This window comes from Podarcis melisellensis (assembly GCF_964234715.1).
Source record: "Podarcis melisellensis genome assembly, chromosome: 6".
NCBI lineage: Eukaryota > Metazoa > Chordata > Lepidosauria > Squamata > Lacertidae > Podarcis > Podarcis melisellensis.
In genome coordinates this window covers 25,621,374-25,641,312 of record NC_138538.1, presented here as the reverse complement: position 1 = coordinate 25,641,312, position 19,939 = coordinate 25,621,374, and the positions used below count along the sequence as shown (strand labels likewise).

General features: G+C 40.2%; 1 protein-coding gene across 17 annotated transcripts in view; it reads right to left on the bottom strand.

The window, feature by feature from the left end:
• The window catches only part of PTPRT (protein tyrosine phosphatase receptor type T), a 591,983-nt gene that overhangs the window by 410,846 nt on the left and 161,198 nt on the right, over window positions 1-19,939 (bottom strand). For all 17 annotated transcript variants that reach the window (XM_081916619.1, XM_081916633.1, XM_081916621.1 and 14 more), the window contains exon 2: window positions 5,604-5,729. In XM_081916619.1, the coding sequence (XP_081772745.1) occupies window positions 5,604-5,729 (126 nt within the window). The remainder of the gene's footprint in view (window positions 1-5,603; window positions 5,730-19,939) is intronic.

Sequence of the window (19,939 nt, the reverse complement as noted above, 5' to 3'; positions counted from 1 at the left end):
CCATTATAAAAACCATTTGTTTGTAATGATCTAAAACAAAGTGTCTCCCCCTACCCCCAAAATTGTGGCTGGAAACAGAAATAGTTTAAATTGTTCTTGATTTTTTTATTTTATTTTTTGTTATTCAACAAATAAAAAGGGGAGAAATGCAGTAATTAGTGTCCATCAAGTGTCCTGGGACTAAAAAACAAAACCCTCACTGTAAGCCATTGATACAAGCTCATTATATCTGAGAACAAGGATTTCAAAGATTTTTAGGTGCTTACAGGAACTCAGAAAGCCCATAATTTAACTGGATTATACACTGTATGACACCCATGGTTCAGCTGCTTAAGAACATGTCTTTAAAGCATAGAATCATAGAATTGTAATGTTGGAAGGGATCTCAAGCGTAATCTAGTCCAACCCACTGCAATACAGGAATCTCAACTATGGCACCCATTAGAGTTGGCCATCCAACCACTGCTTAATAACCTCCCAGGAAGGAGAGTCTACAGCCTACCAAGGGCATCCATTCCATTGCCAAACAGCTCTTGGTTTGGTTTCCAGACCCTTTATTATCTCGGCCGCCCTCCTTCGCACTTGTTCCTCCTCTGCACTTGTGGACACAATATTCCAGGTGTGGTCTGACCAAGGAAAAATAGAGTGGTACTATTACTTCCCTTGATCTGAACATTACCTGTTGAATTTTTTTGCTGCTGCTGTATCACACTGTTGACTCATGTTAAGATTGTGGTCTACTAAGATCCCAAGATCCTTTTCACATGTGCTACTGGAAAGCCAGGTGCCCCCCCCATCTTATATTTATGCAGCTGGGTCTTCCTGCCTAAGCGTGAAATTGTCCCTACTGAAATTCATTTTTGTTAGTTTGGGTCCAGTTCTCCACTCTGTTAAGGTAATTTTGAACCTATATTCTGTTTTCTGCAGCACTAGTTACCCCTCTGATTCCCTCAATTCCCTCTTCCAAGTTATTTATAAAGGTATTGAACAACAATGCACGCAGGATAGAACCCTGTGGCATCCCACTTGTCACGTTTATCCAGAATGATGAGGAACCATTAGTGAGAAGTCTTTGGGTTGGGCCAGACAACCAGCTACGAATACACCTAATAGTACCCTGGCATGGCTTGTTTTGAGAAACCCATTCTGGGTCTTAATAATCACAGCATTATTTTCTTCTTGTTCACCAACTGACTGTGAAAAAGAAGAAACTTTCTAGTTTCTTATCAGTGTGAACTTGATTTCGTGGGAGTGAGCCAGGCAATTATCCTTCACCCAAACAGATGCTTTCCAAGGAAGAATATCTGAATGGCCCTTGAATCTATTTAGAGCAGGGCTATATAATATTGGATGGCATGCAGATAGATTCATTACTAAATTGACAACTAGTCGAAGGGTTATGCTAATGAGAATGAAGATTCCTGGCAGAATTGATTTTTATTGCATTTCATATTTTGCATATACCTGACAGGTTCATTCGTTAATCAAAGGCAGAACAAGGATAATGCCCGAGAAGAGCCAAATTGAAGGAGAAAGCAGTTCACTTGTGTGTGTTTAAATGCATAACTGGTATTCCATTGTTCTGGATCTCATGGAAAACCATTGTGGTGTAATGATTAGAACAGGGTTTGGCAAACTTGGTTCTCCAGCTGTTTTGGGACTACAACTCTCATGATCCCTAGCTAGCAGGGCCAGTAGGATGATGGGAATTGTTGGACAAAAACAGCTGGAGACCCAAGTTTGGAAACCCTGGATTAAAGTGTCAGATTGGGACCTGGGGTGAGAGGCAGAATTCTAATCTCCACTCACCCATAATAGTTTACTGGATGAACGTGGGCCAGCCTGTGTCTGTCAGCCTCACAGTTTTGTTGTAAGGGGAGGGGGGTAACCATTAACACCACTTCATAATTCTTAGGGGAAAGGTGACATGTCAATTTAATGATTAAAAATTAAACGAAATGGAACCACTTTCTAGATCAGTTGTGATCAACTTGTTTGTTTCTGTGGCAGTAATGTGAATTTTTCTGCTCTTTGTGTCAGCAAAAGTGAGTAAGATACACAAACATGTGTGATGAGCAAAAGTGTGCCCAGCTGATAGGCAAAATTAGTTGTGAACTACGCAGGGCTTTTATTACACACTATTTAAAATACTTAATGGTTTAACTTGACAAATGGAATCAATAAATAACTTTAAAAGAAAAAAAGAAAAAGCTTGGCCAAAGTTGTAAAGGCATAACACTTAACAATTTACCATATGAATTCAGACACAGTGCCAATTTTCTACATTTTTATGTATACCCTCTACAACCATTATTGCTTTGCAGAATAGATTTTTTTTTCTTTGAGAAATGAAAACATAAATCTATGTCTGGTTTCCTGCATAAAGGTTCGTTGTGTATAAGCTGCCAGGAACCAATATTTGACATTTTTTTAAAAAAAAATTAAAAAGTTCCATAAGGGTACATATTGCCAAAGGCAAGGAGGAAGATCTGAAGAGAAAGTAACTGTTCGGTAACTTAGATCCAGGACATACTCCTGATCTATCATCTCATATCTATAAGCTTGGGAGCCCCCCAGGGAGAGTAGAGGAATAGGATTTCCTATTGTACAAATGGAAGTCCTAACACTAATGGGACAAATTCATTGGTTACAACCCTTGGATTTTTTTTAAAAAGTGGGTAGGAAATTTCCTCTTATTGGTAGCTATTTTGCTCTAACCATTTTTGGAGCAATCCCCCCCACTGCAATTGCCATCATGCTTATCTTTAGTTTGCTTACATAATAGCAGAGGGGTCTATCTTTCAAAAATGCAAAAATCACACAGCTCTACAAGCCACTGAGGACTGACTGAATCTCTCTCTCTCTCTCTCTCTCTCTCTCTCTCTCTCTCTCTCTCTCTCACACACACACACACACACACACACAATCAGGCACTTGAACACTTTTTATGAGGCTGTGTGCACTAGCACACTCAGTCTGAAAAAGACACCAACAGTCATAGTTATTATATTTATCACTTATCGTATGAACCAGCTGTCTAATGTCCACCAGTGAGTAGGTTGGCATTATGTAGCAAATTGTGATTTCTTGATACTGGGGAAAGAAAACAAGTTCTGTGAAACTAATCGTATGTCATGCTTAAACTCAGGCTTGAGTGCAGGGATTAGCCAAAAAAATTAACAGTAATTTATTTAGAGGAGTGTTTCTTTTAAAAAAAAATACAATGGGGAATGGGGAGGATTTCAGGGAATGTAGGAATGAACTCAAGAATGCAAGTCAAAATCAAGTCAAAGGCATATCAGCACAGCCTTAATGGTACTCTCATTAAGGGAGGTAATTATTACTTACATAGCAACATGACTGCACATGCACACTCCAGAATAGCATAAAACAAGAGAGCACTGCTAGAATATAAGCATCTAGCCATGAGATATCACCCATGAACTAACAATGAAAAGGCAGCTAGTATAAATTTCCCTTCAAGTATGCCTTGCAACCTGATCTGGCAGCCTTCTGCAGCTAGAAGTGCTTTGGATATGGCATGCCAACAGTCATGATAGAACAATGTCAGAAAGTGTGATATTGTAGCAGCGACATCCGCAGTGGCATTTTGCTGCTATCACAGGCAGTTGTGTCAGCAGAGATATTTAGAACTGGAGTGACAAGAAAGTTTCTCTTTCTCTGTTTCAACAAAGCAAACTAACATCTTGATTATAACCATTTCTAAAGCTCAGGGGAGGTCATGATTTCACACCGTTTTGCAGATCAAACCAATCTCTTAAAAGAAACTGCACTTAAACCTCACATCCTTTAAGAAATTAACTTTTCCTGTCCTCCAAAAGGCATTACTGGTATTAGCAAAGAAATATAATTAACAATTAATGACTTTTGCACCAGTTAAAGTGGGAAACCCCCATTTTGCAAAAGTCAACTTCAATGAAATTCTTTGTCACTTTAGTGGATCCTGAACAGTTCTCACTGTGGTGATGAGCATCAGGTTGGCTTATTACAGCAGAAATACCACCAATAAAGTCAACAGCAGCCCTATCAGAAAAGGGGGTGCCAGAGAAAAGTAATATAGTAAAATAAAAGGTGATATGCACCACATTTAATTAAATTAAAGTTGGCTGTCTCTCAAAATCAAGTCAAAGGCATGTCAAACATAGGTTACACATTTGAGAGTTAATCCGAGTGTCATCATTTATTTCAGACACAAATCTCTCTAAGTACATGGGGGGAAAGTGCAAAAATTAGGAAATCGTGTCCCTGGTTTGTTGACATCCAGAACTCTACAATGGATTGAGAATTACCTGGGTTTCTCAGAGCCAAATCAATATACAATCAGATTAATGAAATCATCCCCACAACCACCACATATGTAGATCAAAGACTACCTGGAAATATATGTCATTATGTTCTCTGGCGCAGCCTGTATGAGGACCCAGGGGAAAGCTATATTAGAAAACTTTCATCTCCTTCATTAATGCCAATGATCCTTATTAGATTGTTTATATGTTGTCTAACAGTGACAAGTTTGTTACTTATCATGCAGTGAATATTGCTGTGGCAACACAGAAATTGAGAGTGTGCTTTGTAGAAACTAATGTAGATAATTGTATCAACCTTTAATCTTGTTTTACTCTGTCAGATGTTACTATTAAAAACAGTAATCAGATGTAATGCAGGTTTGGTTTTGTACTAAAATGTGAACCGAGTTTTCTAAAGACCTAACTGGTAGCACAATACAATTTATTTATGTTCTTTATTTAAACAATAGTTACCCTACCTATCTACTCAAAGCAGTTTGCATTAACCATTAAAAACAATAACGCAAACATACATTGCAAAGCTAGCAAACCACTTCAAGACCCAATAAAACCAAGCCACAATTTTACTCAAAAAGGTGAAACTTCCATTACAATTACCTAGATAAAACTATTAAGAAATAGGAAACAGAAAGCCAGCTCTTAAAGACAAAGGTTAAGTTTAATTCTCTGATGTTGAAAAGTCATCATGAAGGGGGCAAAATGTATCTCCTGGGGAAAACGAATTCCAAAGCCTGAGTGCAGCCACTGAAAACCCCCTTTTTGTCTCATCATTAACTGTGCCTCAGACATTGACAAAAAAAAAAAAGCCTTTCCAGCAGATCTTCTGTAGCATACAAGTTTATATGAAAGAAGGCAGACAATTGAGATACCTTGATCCTAAGCCATATAGGACTTTAAAACCAACAGTTAGCATTGTTCCTACAAGATTTGACTGACAATAGGCAGGTGATTAGCCTTTACATTTTGAATCCAAATTGCTACATGAAAGTGGGGGAAATGGGATTCAAAACCAACATATTCTGGGCAATGACGAAGGTTACTAAGTACCAGTAACAACCAAAGCTAAACACACTCAGAATGGCCTCTAATGTGAAGTGTCCTAGCTTATAATGTCAAAGTGTAATGTCTACTATTCTGGAAAATGATATGACAAGCTGACTTGTTATTCCTGTTTGTATCAGTCAACATCAGCCCGCATCGCAGTTTTGGAAGTTCACACCCCAAGATAAATAATTTTGTTTAGAGGCTTTCTTACCCAGCATGCTTTTTACTCACCAGTTGGGACAGCAGGATCCATTGTTGGTTTCTCCCAGGTATTAATCTGCTCCCAAGTAAATCCATTGGTCCCCAGAGCCACACTATAACCACAGTTACTGTAGTGTTCATCAAACGAACAACCACCTAAGGAGAAAAGAGATGAATAAATACTTTTGTCTTAATTACTTTTGTCTCGTTATGTTACTCCATTTAAATCAGTGCCTTTTATATTAAAAAAACTTGCAGGGGGAAAATAAAATGAATTTCTGGAGCATTAAATTGTTTCCACTGCCCTGGGGGTATATAGCAAAGATTTCTGAGTCTTAAGTGTATACTTGGAACATATGGCTTGCCTTTTTAAAAAACTTAATAAGCAATTGTTTCTTAGGTCACTTTTCCTAGTCACAGCTTTAAATCGTCACAATATAGATAGTAGTGTCATATGCCACACATTAATCTGAAGATTTGTGCTCATATCTCAGTTAATGGTCCCTGAGGCATTGTGCAGTAAAACCTAATGTTCATAAAAGATGACGCAGAGGGGAAGGAGACAACTTCATATTTGAATAAGCAGCACATTAAAGTTTGGCGCTCCCTTGCCACTTTGGTTTCCCTTTGAAAGTGCAAAAAAGAGTGTTGCAGTTACAAGTCTTCCTCGTTTTATGTGCCTTTCTATTCTAGCTTTTGTGCACTAAGGTCCAGATTTATTTTTAGTAGCATTAGCAAAGGGCTACTTTAATCCCACCCCCATTCCAGGTGAGTTTTGCATTAAAACAAAAAGAAATCTCTTCTGGCATTGATATTGCCACATGCTTATATATGAATATGAACTTACAAGATTTTCATAAACTGATAATAAAACTGATAATAAAGTATTAGCACAATCTAGATCTGTTAAAAAACAAAGCTCTGCCCCCCCAGTTCAGTTTAATAGGGAATCTAAAACTGCTATGACTTCTCCTCTTTTCACAAAAGTGGATGAAATTTGCAGGTGCAGCAGCCCTTCTAGAACAAATTATGTTTTACAATACGTCGCCTCGGAAGGAGAGATGATTATAGTGGCCAGCATATCCGGCCCATGAGCAGTTGATGTCACCAGTACCCATGCAGAGGTGCTTTTGCTCCACACTAGGTTTCATGGCATGTGTGGAAGAAATGAATGCTTGCTTGACCTGGTTATTGATAGAAGACCTGGACCTTTCAGTCCCTACCAAAAAGGGATGGTTTACATAGCACAAGCTTCTGCTTGTCATCTTTGAGAATGTTCCTCACTAGGGCAACAGTAGCCAATGTTGTTAGACTCCAGCTTCCATCAGCCCCACCGATTATGGACAGGAGTGGTTGTCCCACAAAATCTTCATGGTACCACATTGCCCACACGCAACCTGGAATCACATAGTCACTATTAAACCTGCTTAGCATTCAGGAGAAAAAGTCATAAATGAATGTATCCAGTATTCAATGTAAGCTATCCCTGTCCTAGTTCTCCTATGGAAACTGGAGTTTATTCATCTGTCATGCTAGGTATGACATATTTTGTTTCCTCCTCCAGTCATGTTGGAATTCTGTTCACTCTTTGGAATTTAGGAAATTCTTAAAGCAAATTAGCAGGGTTGAAAACACCCCTGACTTGCTCTGCAAGTGAAACGCCCAAGTAAGACTGCAGGATGCCAACCAAAAGGGATATAGGTTTGCTATTTGACTTCTATTCCTCCCTATAAGCCACATTCTCCACGTACGTACCGTCATAAATTCAGTGTAACTTGTGTAACCAAACTAAATTCAGTGTAACAGTGTAACTAAACTGGAGTGGTTCAGTGTTAGAAAAGAGAGGGTCAGCACAAGGGTTTAGTGTCTTTCTGTTCAGTATTCACGATCTGCTTCATTTTAAAAACATTGCAAGGAAATAAAAACACAAATGCCTGGTGATGCATTACTCAAACAGTCACTATCTGGCCCCCATCCCATATTCTTCTTCTAACTACCGGGGGGGGACGACTAGTTCCTGCTTTCACTTCTCCTTATGAAGATTGCCCAAAGCTAAATTAATTAAGCATTCTAGATGACTTCCAAATATAGATAGGTAATTAAGCATCTTTATGCATGGTTACTTTTGTGAGCTAATTTTTAAGAGTTGTAACCAAATTTCAATGAAAGCAAAATGTCAAGATCGTTTTGGGGGAATGCTTCTTGAATAACATACCTGACTTCTTTGGAAGAAAGCAAAAAGAGAATTTTGATATGATTCATGAAGGATAGGCCACATGAATGCTTTTCATTGACCCATGCACCCCACTGCATCAAATGAGGATGTTCTGTGTGGCTTCTGCTGATAGGCCACTGGGCAAAACATTCAAACAATTGCTTCACCACATCTAGAGTAACCCCTGAAAAAGCAACAGCAGGACCTGAACCTGCCTTTTTCCCCTAAGAGCTGATAGGGAGATGCGACAATAGATAAATAGATATTTAAAAAAAACAAATTCCTGCATGGCAGGGGGTTAGACTACAAGACCATCGGGATTCCTTCTAATTCTATGATTCTATGAAAATGTGAAAAGTAACAAAACAAAACAAGCAATAATGGCTCCATAAACTGAAGGAAAATTGCAAGGATAATGAAACTGAAGTAAGCAATCAAAGATTATTTTATCAACAACAGTAGAGGAAGGTGAGGCAAAATGAGATTTCTCAAGACCAGATTAAAAAATGTTGTAATTGTCAGGAGCTGAGAACAGGAACGTCAGGGTTTTTTATGCAAAGAGGGCCCAACTGTCTCATACAGAAACTTTCGTGCCTTCCACGTAAATATGCAGAAACACATAAGCATTGTCCATTCTGCTCACAAAGTTCTAATGTACTATTAAAATAATAACTTGTCAAATGGATTTCTAAGAACCCGTTTCATACCAAGTCCCACCTTGAATATTCCCCCTAAGGCTGAGTTCTCTGGCTGAGTTCCCTGGGGTATAAATTGTTTTAACAATGTAATTAAACACTTCTACAACGGGCCAATGTTTAATTGCTTGTCAATGTCACAATGTAAACCAAGTAAACAGAAATAACATAAAGGGCATCATTATCTCATGAAGCAGACAGCTGCAAAGAATATGGAAGAACGTTCACATATTAATTAGGGCTAACAAGGAGTGACACTAGTATCTGGATTTTGGACACATTCAGAGGATTAACAGATTTTAAAAGAAATTAATAAAGAAGAATGTATTTTATGCACATACATGGAAAGACTCCCATCTTTCTCTAGAAGCTCAGACTATTGCAGGGAAAATGTCACTTCAAATAATTATTCAACATATTTATTGCAATCACCATTATTAAGCTATCCTAAAGACCAGTAGATCAGAGGAGATCATGTTCTTTACGGCATTATTTATCAACTGCTGCTAAAATTACTTAATGACAGATTGAGTGCTCCTCAACAACATTATGGTTAAGATAATCCACAAGAACAAGGAAAAGAGCAAGTACACATGCATATAATTAGATGGCATCACTTTGCCAAATTTTGAGTGAAAACATGCTATCAGGGTATTGGTAACACATTGGATGGTGCAATAAGCCATCCATCACTCCTGTTCCACTAGCCTAAGAGGTTTCTGCTTGCAAAATGGTACATTCATGTGTTGCAGCTGGACTTAGGTATAAGCCCCACCCCACCAAAAGCAACTCACAGGCTACCTACAATTTTTGACATATATCATAGCTATTGGTTATCAGTGCAATTGGTTTCAAACAGGCATGGTACAAAAAATGTTAGAAGTCGGTATACAGTCTTAAAAACAAAGTACAGACCTACCAAGGGACCCCTGACCATTAGGTCCAGTCGTGGCCGATTCTGGAGTTGCGGCACTCATCTCACTTTATTGGCCGAGGGAGCCGGCGTCCAGCTTTCATGCCAGCATGACTAAGCCACTTCTGGTGAACCAGAGCAGTGCACGGAAACACTGTTTACCTTCCCGCCGGAGCAGTACCTATTTATGTACTTGCACTTTGACATGCTTTCAAACTGCTAGGTTGGCAGGAGCAGGGACCAAGCAACGGGAGCTCAGCCCATAGTGGGGATTCAAACCGCCGACCTTCTGATCGGCAAGTCTTAGGCTCTGTGGTTTAACCCACAGTGCCACCCGCGTCCCGCACAAACCTACCTACCAACCACATAACTAACGGATGCATTTAGACATTTCAAATATCCCTAAGAAACATTTATAATATGAGCACTTGGAGTGTTATTTTGGAAGGGAAAGAGGACAGAGGATATATTTCTTGCAGCAGATAAATAAAGTAGTTGAGAGTTGCTTGAAAATATAAATAAAATGATACAGTTTACAGAAATGAATGAGAAAAGAAAAAGAGTCTTGTTGAATCAGAGCAAATATTCATCTAGTCCTGAATCTAACAATGGTCAGCCCATGAGCAAAGCATGAAGACCATGTCCCTTCCCTGTTGCTTCTCTGCCAGACACTGGCAGTCTGAGGCACCTTGGCTGTCAACAGGGAGCTGCATCTATTCAGCCATGCTCTCCTTGAACCTGCTCCCAAAGGTGCTTTCAAGGGCACTCCTATGCAAATGCTCTCTACATCTCTCTACATCTCTACTGTCCATACTCTACATCCTCTGGCACAGAGGCAATTTTTAGGGAAGTTACATATTTTTGTTCAAAGACCTTCATTTTCTCCCATCTGCCATCTTAAATTCCAACTTGTTGATAAGCTGCAGAATGTCACCTTCATCTGACTTACTTCTTTGGACACCCTTCCTGCGGGGAAGAAACAAAGCAACCCAGCCATGGGTTCCCACCCAACACTTTCCTGGGTGAATACTGATGCAAACAAAGAAGACATTCAGCTTCTCTGCATTGTTTGCACCCTCCTGTGGAAATCCTCTTATTAATCTGTCCCACATGAAGCCGAGACAAAGAACAAGTGACCTCCCAGCACGGAAAGAGAAACCCAAATAAACAAAGGCTCCCTTGACCCAGAACAAGCTTTCAGTTGTGACTCATTACGGCAAAGGCTGAAATAACCCCTGTTTTACATTGTGCGCTGGTAACAATGCTGCTGTTCCTCTGAATGATCCTAATTAATTTTGAACAGACCTATCATCAGTTACTGAGTCTTGCCCCTGGATTAAATGTAAACCAGCCTTGCATAAATTGAGTGCTTTCTTTGAATCTATAATTGAATTTGCAGAAGTGTGCGCCAGGGGGGTGTTTAAATAAGTGCACAAATATGATAAAAAGGACTTCACGCCATTATATCTAATTCAGTAAGCAAAAATAATGGCAGGGCACGTACCAATTAGCTTTTGATTTATTTATTTTAACAAATCCAATTAGTAGAATGTTTTATAAAGTCATCCAATGTCAAAAACTCGTGGACTCTCTAAAGAAAGAGCACTGGAAAAAGGAGAAGAAATTAAGCTAGGCTCATTGGGGTAAATGGTACTACTTTTAAATTGTGCAGAGGAGGGGAAGGAGAGGAAAGCTCTATTGTGCGAGAAGAAGTCCCTGCACTCATGGGATAACTTTGTTGGGTAGAAACCTAAACCTATGAAGGGAACACCCTACCTAAGATTAAAAAGGGTAGTTATGTCCAGGCTTGGTATCATGCCTGGAGATGCTGCAGATTGAACCTGGAGCATCACAGCACTTTTTGGAGAGGAGATGACTACCTTCACAAAAACATTGAAAAACCTTCTGTGGCATTGCATTTTTGGAAAACTGAGATAGGTACAACCTTGACCCCAGAGACTCTACAGGAGGAATGTTATGTACTGAAGTTCTCACCCTGGGCCAGCAGGGGGATACTGTAGATAGTTATGCAAATGAAGGATCGAAAGTGACGTTCAGTGATTGGATAGTTTGTATGCAAATGAAGGATCGAAAGTGACGTTCAGTGATTGATAATTTTAGAAAGTTGCAACAGTTATGTTGCTGACTGAGCCCTTCAGTTCAGTTCTGTTCTGGCATTTGAATAAAGAAGAGTTGTTCACCCACAACTTAACAAGGAATATGTTCACCCACAACTTAACAAGGAACTCTGCTGAGGGCAAGCTCAATCCTCAAGCAGGCACTTGCTGTGTTAATCCACAGCTGGAAAAGCAGGAAAGTACCTTAAAGACTAACCATTGAAATCCAATGACACATGAGATGAGACTGCTTATGCAAAGGGACTTCACTTCCTCCCCATGCCTCCCAAAATCTCCTTTGGAGAGTTCCCCTAAACCTTCCAGAGCAGATGTTAAGGACACACAGGGGAGGCACAAGTAAGAGGGGAAAGGACTCAATCTGATGCATGAGTGAAATTCTGTTTTGCTGATGCACAGATATCGCTGGATACAACCCTAACGGATTTACTATGGTTACAGCTTTTATCGACTAGAATGAAACTTTTACACTGTGAATATTGGGTTGTTGCACAACACTTCATCTATAAATTCATTTTCTAGCAGGACAGTAACTGCGCCAATATTCCTAATTTAGGGCTCAATTACTTCCACACACAAACCTTTATTCCCAGGCATCAATGCAACCATTATCTGTACCAGAATTTTCAGTAGAAAAGGGCTAAATCCAAGTTTGACAGTTTAGAAATGTTAAGAACTATCCATCCACATTATAGAGGCTCTAGGTCTCTGATTACTAGCTAGTTTTGTCAGTGGAGCACATCTGATTTGCAGTGGGCCTAGAACAGGTAAGCACACTTGCCACTAGTACCACTTCCTACACCCATGGTCCTCTGTCTTCTGGCCATCTCTCCAAGCCCTTTCAGGAAAGGTAAGGACACCTACTAATAGGGATATAAGGATGAAATGGAGAAAAACGTGAACAGAACTAAGCATGTTTCCAGAAAGCAAGGACCCCCTGGCCTCTCTTTCCCTGAACTGCAATGCAACATCACACAATTAAGGAAGAAGGTCAAAGCAATACCAACGAGTGCAAATGTCTTGGAAAAAGATAATGGATATCTTTACAAGCCATTGCAGTAGCAATTAATAGAAGCAAAGATTTCCTGAAACCCTAAAATTTTATGACAAATTCAGATCAAGAGTAATTGAACAGTTGAATGATAAAGGTTCTGTTAGGTTAATGCTAAGCCCATTAATTATGATAGCTTTGCCTTAAATTATAATTTTAATTGGCACCACGAAGATCCTTTTAAGAATGAACCCTTTGCATAGCTGCTGTGTCCTAGCACTTTCACAAAACTGCATATTTGATTATATTTCTCCAAAGGGTGATTTAAATAGACTGTTCTGAGCTAAAAAAAAAGTTGGAAATAGTTGTTCCATCAGAACCCAGATGTAATGATTTCATGTGCAATCCTCACCCTATCTGTAGCCCAGCCAAGTATGCCAACCAGGGCAAAAGGGGTGGAGCATCAGGGCCCATACCATAAAGTGATGGCAGCATGGCCATTTCAGGATGTAACTAATCCCAGGCCGGCTCGACCCCTTCCATCCCAAAACACCGTTTAGGGGTTTTCCAATGCTGAGATACCTGCAAGAGGCACTTCTATCTCCCTGCACTTTCAGCAGCCATAAGAGGATCCTGAATACCAGCAGAGTGATGCTGGCATCACTCCTCAGGAGGAGGCTGACAGGGTTTGGCAAAGGACTGAAGCCACCCAAACTCCAATGAAAAAAGGGGGGGTTGGATTGCTCTGCTGTTGACATTTCTGCAGCATGAGGTGGGAAAGGAGACTTTAATAAACCAAACATTTTTAATAATAACAATAATAATAAGAACAATAATAATTAATAATAAATAAATAAATAAATAATATATTATTTATACCCCAGCCACTCTGGGTGGCTTCGAACAAAATATTAAAATAACAGTAATGCATCAAACATTAAAAGCTTCCCTAAACAGGGCTGCCTTCAGATATCTTCTAAAAGTCTGGTTGTTGTTTTTCTCTTTGACATCTGGTGGGAGGGCGTTCCACTACCGAGAAGCCCTCTGCCTGGTTTCCTGTAACTTGGCTTCTCATAGCGAGGGAACCGCCAGAAGGCCCTCGGCACTGGACCTCAGTGTCAGGGCAGAACGATAGGGGTGGAGACGCTCCTTCAGATATAACCAACACAAGATACTCTGTAAAACTCTTAACTTGTGAAAATTCCCTCACACCTGATAAGCTTCATCTACCAAGAACTAGTACAAAATAGCCTGAATAATCTGGGGAAGGGCTGTAGTTCAGTGGTAGAGCATCTGCCTTGTGTGAAGAAGGTCCCAACTTAAATCCCTGGCATTTTCAGATAGTATCTAAAACCCATATCTAAAACCCCAGAGAGCCCCTGGGGTCTGTGCAGATAGACCAATGACCTCACTGTTGGAATTCAAGCCTCTATCGGGAGAAGCTGGCGTCTCTCCCAGGCACCTGGCTTGATCTCCGGTTGATCTACTCTGACTGCCCACATCCCGGCAGTCCAGGCAGACCTTGATAGGCGACCCTCCCCAGCGTGGGAAGAGCACACCCACTCTTTCCTGCTCCCCGGCAGGGGAAAGAGATGGTCAGAAACGTCTATTTACATGGCTTTATTTCTGACTCTTCAGCATTATAAAAATCATGTCTGCTCTCTTCAAGCATTGGCAAACAAATGAGAAAGACTTCCTGTACTTCCTGTACATACACAAGAGGAAGAGCTCATATTACACTCTGAGCAAATTCCAGTGCATTGCCCTGTGAACTGACTGTCCCACTGTTTCCCACAGACAGTCCCAACATTCCCATCATGTGATGTTTTCAAGCTAGCAGTTTGCAGCTGCATTGCATCCATATCGTAACACTCACTTGGCTCAAAGCAGCTTCTGAATGTGAAGTTTTGGCTAGTCTCCAGAGGAGACGCTGAAAAGAAATCAAGTCACTCTGGTTAAACCATTGAAATCGCTCCCACAAGCTGTAGCAATGGCTACCAACTTGTGCAGCTTTAAAAGAGGATTATACAAATTTAAGGAGGATAAGTCTATAAATGGCAACAAGCCTTGATGGCTATGTCATTTCTCCACTGTTTGAGGCTGTACATCTCTGTATACCAGTAGGCCTCTGACAGGCTACTGTGAGAACAGGATGCTGGACCACAATGGGCCTGCATATGTCCTTATGCGCTCACATATTCAAACTGAATTTTCCTCTAAAAATTCAGATGTTTTGAGAAGCAGCCTCCGATATGTGAAATGAATGGTGTCTATTTCAATGCCCAAAATGTGGATTGTTCAGCATAACCCTGGAAAGCATTTATGGGAGCCCTTAGCCAATCAGGAGAAAGGTCGCAGTGAGTAGTTTAGAGAGGGGATTATCAAAACCGCTGAGCCAAACCCTGCAGCTCTCTCGGTCAGCACAGCAATATTTGTGGCAGCATAAGGATAGCCCCATCCTCTGCTGATTGTTAGTGGGAGATTCAGTTCAGTACTTTGATAGCCAACACTGATATTGTGGTGTCAAATTGCATAAGGTAATCCAAAATAAACACACCAACCATCACTTTAAGGAACACTTGATTATCTCAGCTCTTAACACAAGGCATATATTTCACAGTATATATTTCTATCATGGATAATAATTTTGCAGACTCAGCATTATAATATGATGCATATTTAAAAAGCACCACAAAGATAAAATTCGTTGCAATCTTCTTTTGGCATTTTTTATTTACAATTAAAGGAGCAGAAATGAAAAAGATAGATGGTTCAAACGGACAAAATCACGTTGATGTAAACATAAAAAATTAAGTGCAATTTGTAGGCTGAAAAGCAACATCACAGCTTCAGATACCAAAACTCTTTACTTCTATGGCAAATAGAAACAGTCACAGAAACCTGTCCATTGCCATAAATCAATATTATAAATAGTCTTTGGGTTCCACCCCCCTCCATATAACAGTTTTGAATAAATCAAGATATTGCATCTATGCTAAACAAAAAAACAAAAACTCTCTAACTGTATAAGCTTTGCAAAAATATTTTGCCTGATAATGATCCGTGCTAAATTAAATAAAAAAAAATACAAGAGGATTGGCCAAAGAAAAAAAAAATCATGCTTGATCTCCCCAAATCCCTATTATGGGGTTTACTCTCTCCGTGGCACGCAAGGTCATCTTCTGAGAACTCACTTAAGAGGCTTACTGACCAAAGACATATAATTAACGACGATATACAGTAAGGGGGCATATTTGCTGGATTCACATTTGTCTCTCTTGTATTAAGAGTTGTTAAATATGCATTACACCCCTCCTCCTCTGAAGAAGAGAGTTTGGATTTGATATCCCGCTTTATCAGTACCCGAAGGAGTCTCAAAGCGGCTAACATTCTCCTTTCCCTTCCTCCCCCACAACAAACGCTCTGTGAGGTGAGTGGGGCTGAGAGACTTCAGAGAAGTGTGACTGGCCCAAGGTCACCCAGCAGCTGCATGCGGCAGAGCGGGGAATCGAACCCGGTTCACCAGATTACGGCTCCACTGCTCATAACCACTACACCACACTGGCTCTCATATATGGCTGATGGATAGAGGTTCAGTTGGTAGAGCATGAGACTCTTCATCTTGGTGTTTCCCTCTCATTTTAGACTCACAATAATCATAAGAAGAAAAGATTAGTCCTTCTAGATCGGGCCACTGGGCCCGATTTAGTCCACCATCCTGCTTTCACTGTGACCAAGCAGATGTCCATGGGAGGCCTGCCAGCAGACAACAGCACTCTCATCTCCCACATTTTCCAGCAACTGAAGGTAAATTCAGCTTAGAGATAACCCTGTGCACGTCATGGCTCAGTGGTGATTTGAACCCAGGCCTTCCTACTGAAGTCTCACAGTTTATCTTGCAAGGCATTTTTCTTGTTCAGTAGACAAACTGCTTGTATTTTCCATTGTTTGCTTTAAGATGCCTAGCCAAAGTTGAATAGTCATCCTTTTATTATCCTAGCAGCAAACCACCAGAACCTGGGAAAGTCGGTTCTCTTGTAAGAGACTGAAGATTTATATGGCATTTTCTTAAAATTTATCAAATCGGATTCAAAGATGAAGTGTATAGATAATCTGACTTTGCTTGCTAGAATTCTTGTCTTGTAAGTAAACATTAAGTAAATAATATATTCTTGCCTCAGCTATCATATTTCTTATGTATTTATACCAGGAAGCAACACTTCTAGTCTTATATAAATCAAGTGGATACAGTATATGTTTCTAAAATGTAGATGCTTTTGTTGTTAGATAGCCAGTGAGCCTAGCCACCTATAAAGTATCTCTCAAGAATCCCATTAAACTGTATTTTCCCAGCATATATACAGGTGAAACTCGGAAAATTAGAATATTGTGGAAAAGTTCATTTATTTCAGTAATTCAACATAAAAGGTGAAACTAATATATGAGATAGACTCATGACATGCAAAGCGAGATATGTCAAGCCTTTATTTGTTACAATTGTGATGATTATGGCGTACAGCTGATGAAAACCCCAAATTAAAAATCTCAGAAAATTAGAATATTAAATGAAATCAGTAAAACAAGGATTGCAAATAGAGCAATATTGGACCTCTGAGAAGTAGAAGCATGCATATGTACTCAGTACTTGGTTTGGGCCCCTTTTGCATCAATTACTGCCTCAATGTGACATAGAATCATAGAGTTGGAAGAGACCACAAGGGCCATCAAGTCCAACCCCCTGCCAAGCAGGAAACACCATCAGAGTACTCCATGGATGCTATCAGACATGGCATGGATGCTATCAGCCTGTGGCACTGCTGAGGTGTTATGGAAGATCAGGATGCTTCAATAGCAGCCTTCAGCTCTTCTACATTGCTCGGTCTCATGTCTCTCGTCTTTCTCTTGGCAATGCCCCATAGATTCTCTATGGGGTTCAGGTCAGGCAAGTTTGCTGGCCAATCAAGCACAGTAATCCCATGGGCATTGAACCAGGTTTTGGCAGTGTGGGCAGGTGCCAAAGTCCTGCTGGAAAATGAAGTCAGCATCCCCATAAAGCTCGTCTGCAGAAGGAAGCATGAAGTGCTCCAAAATCTCATGGTAGACAGCTGTGTTGACCCTGGACTCAATGAAGCACAGTGGACCAACACCAGCTGATGACATGGCTCCCCAAATCAACGCAGACTGTGGAAACTTCACACTGGCCTTCAAGCATCTGGCATTGTGTGCCTCCCCATTCTTCCTCCAGACTTCATTTTACAGCAGGACTTTGGCACTTGCCCATCTGCCCCAGCTGCAACAAAACATGTCTCTCCTGTATCGGTCTCTACAGCCACAGCAGGTGTTGCAACCTTCCAACCATTTGATCTCACCTCCAAAGGCACACTCCTCCATAGTCTTCTGAGACAGATGAATGCCAACCCCAACGGTTGTGCTGCTGCAGATGCACCATGACATTTATTCTCTCTTGTGCTCTTCTCAGTGGTCATATATATATAAGTTGCCAGTCTACTTTGATCAGAATCCAATGTTGTCCAGACTTTTCCTCACCCAATAGGACTTGTCTTTCCTCTTCCCTGAAGTCCCTCATGCACCCCAAAAACTATTTCAGAGTGTGTCCTAACACTTTGGAGCAGATTTTGAGGGTTTCTAGATGGTTATCAGAGGCTACAGGGAAGAAGAGAGGAGAGTAACATCCTGTTGCACAAGTGGAAGTAGATGGCATCTTCTACTCATGTGAGGGTCATTTTCCTACAAAGCTGCTCTGGTATACCAGAATGCTCACTTCATGAGATATTACAACATTAGGAGAAGTAAGGCAGTATTTGAACCGCTGACCTTCTGATCGGCAAGCCCTAGGCTCCGTGGTTTAGACCACAGCGCCACCAATGATGGGGTGAGCTCTTATTGCTCAGTCCCAGCTCCTGCCAACCTAACAGTTCAAAAGCATGTCAAAGTACAAGTAGATAAATAGGTATCGCTCGGGCAGGAAGGTAACTGGAGTTTTCATGTGCTGCTCTGGTTTTCCCAGAAGCGGCTTAGTCATGGTGGCCACATGACCCGGAAAAACTATCTGCGGACAAACGTCAGCTCCCTTGGCCAGTAAAGGGAGATGAGCGCCGCAACCCCAGAGGCATTCCTGACTGGACTTAACTGTCAGGGGTCCTTTACCTTTTTTAAAAGGCAGTATTAGGAGAATAGAGGCAGGAGCTACTTAAGTTCACAGTGTCTGCCTGAGCTATCCACTATTTTAGAGACTGCAGTGACAGGCCTCCTGTCCAAAAAGATGGGGGAAAGGCGTGAAATAGAGGATACTCAATCTAACAGCTGGGTGTGGAAAATTGCACAAAACACCTTCTACACAATGAGAGTGTTGTGGAGTCATTCTGTAACTTTCACAAATGCAAAGATATTTGCAATAGAAGAAAAAGTGGTTTGATGACTGCAGCATTTTTGGATGTTGGTGGAGTAAAGATAACATAATGGAAGCATGTAGAACAACAAAAACAAAACCGGCAGCTATAACACTATAAAAGCAGGGCCTTTTTTCAGCCAGAACTCACCAGAGCTTAGTTCTGACACCTCTCAGATGGGCACCATTTCATTCTAAGAGAACAAGGGAAACTTTCACGGTGAGTACCGACATCTCTTTTTCTAGAAAAATAGCAATGATGAACAGAAAGCTGTGCAGGTCTCAGAATGGATTCCCTAAATGGTTTCTGATATACATAAGATTCATGTTTGCTGTTTTTGTTGTCTCTTGTCTTAAAAATGTTGCATAAACTCTGCAACACACATTTAAGACAAAAGACAACAAAAATGCTAAAATAATAATTGTTATTATTATTATTATTATTATTATTATTATTATTATTATTTAGTACACAGCTGTGTAGCTCTATCTGTTCCATCTTTCCCTTTAAAGGTCAGCACTGGAAAGTCTATTAGGGCAGATTTTTTGTTTCATATCAGAAGAGACAAGATAAACTATTGTGCTTACATTTTTTTCTTACAGTTCACTATTGAAAATCCTATCTGAAAGAAGATTTCTAAGGGTTTATTTACTTTCCTATAGTTAAGGTATTAGTCATTTCTCAGAATACTGTAACTCAACACTCAATACAGGATTAAAGTAAAGAGAAGGTTTAGCTGTACTTTCTATATTAACATTTCTTTTGCAGTTAACCTACAGGAAGGTGATATATTATTTCTCACAAATGGAGGTTTTAGGTTTTAAGGAATGCTATTTATTCTGATTAGAATATATCTTTACACATTATAATTTAGGAAAGTTTGTCAAAAGTATGGTATGATAAAATATCAAAAAAATTAAGGTCACAGATGTCTGAATATGGGCTTCATCCTGAACTTGCAACATAGTGAATTGGTGTCTCATCCTCCGGATACAGTATGGTATACT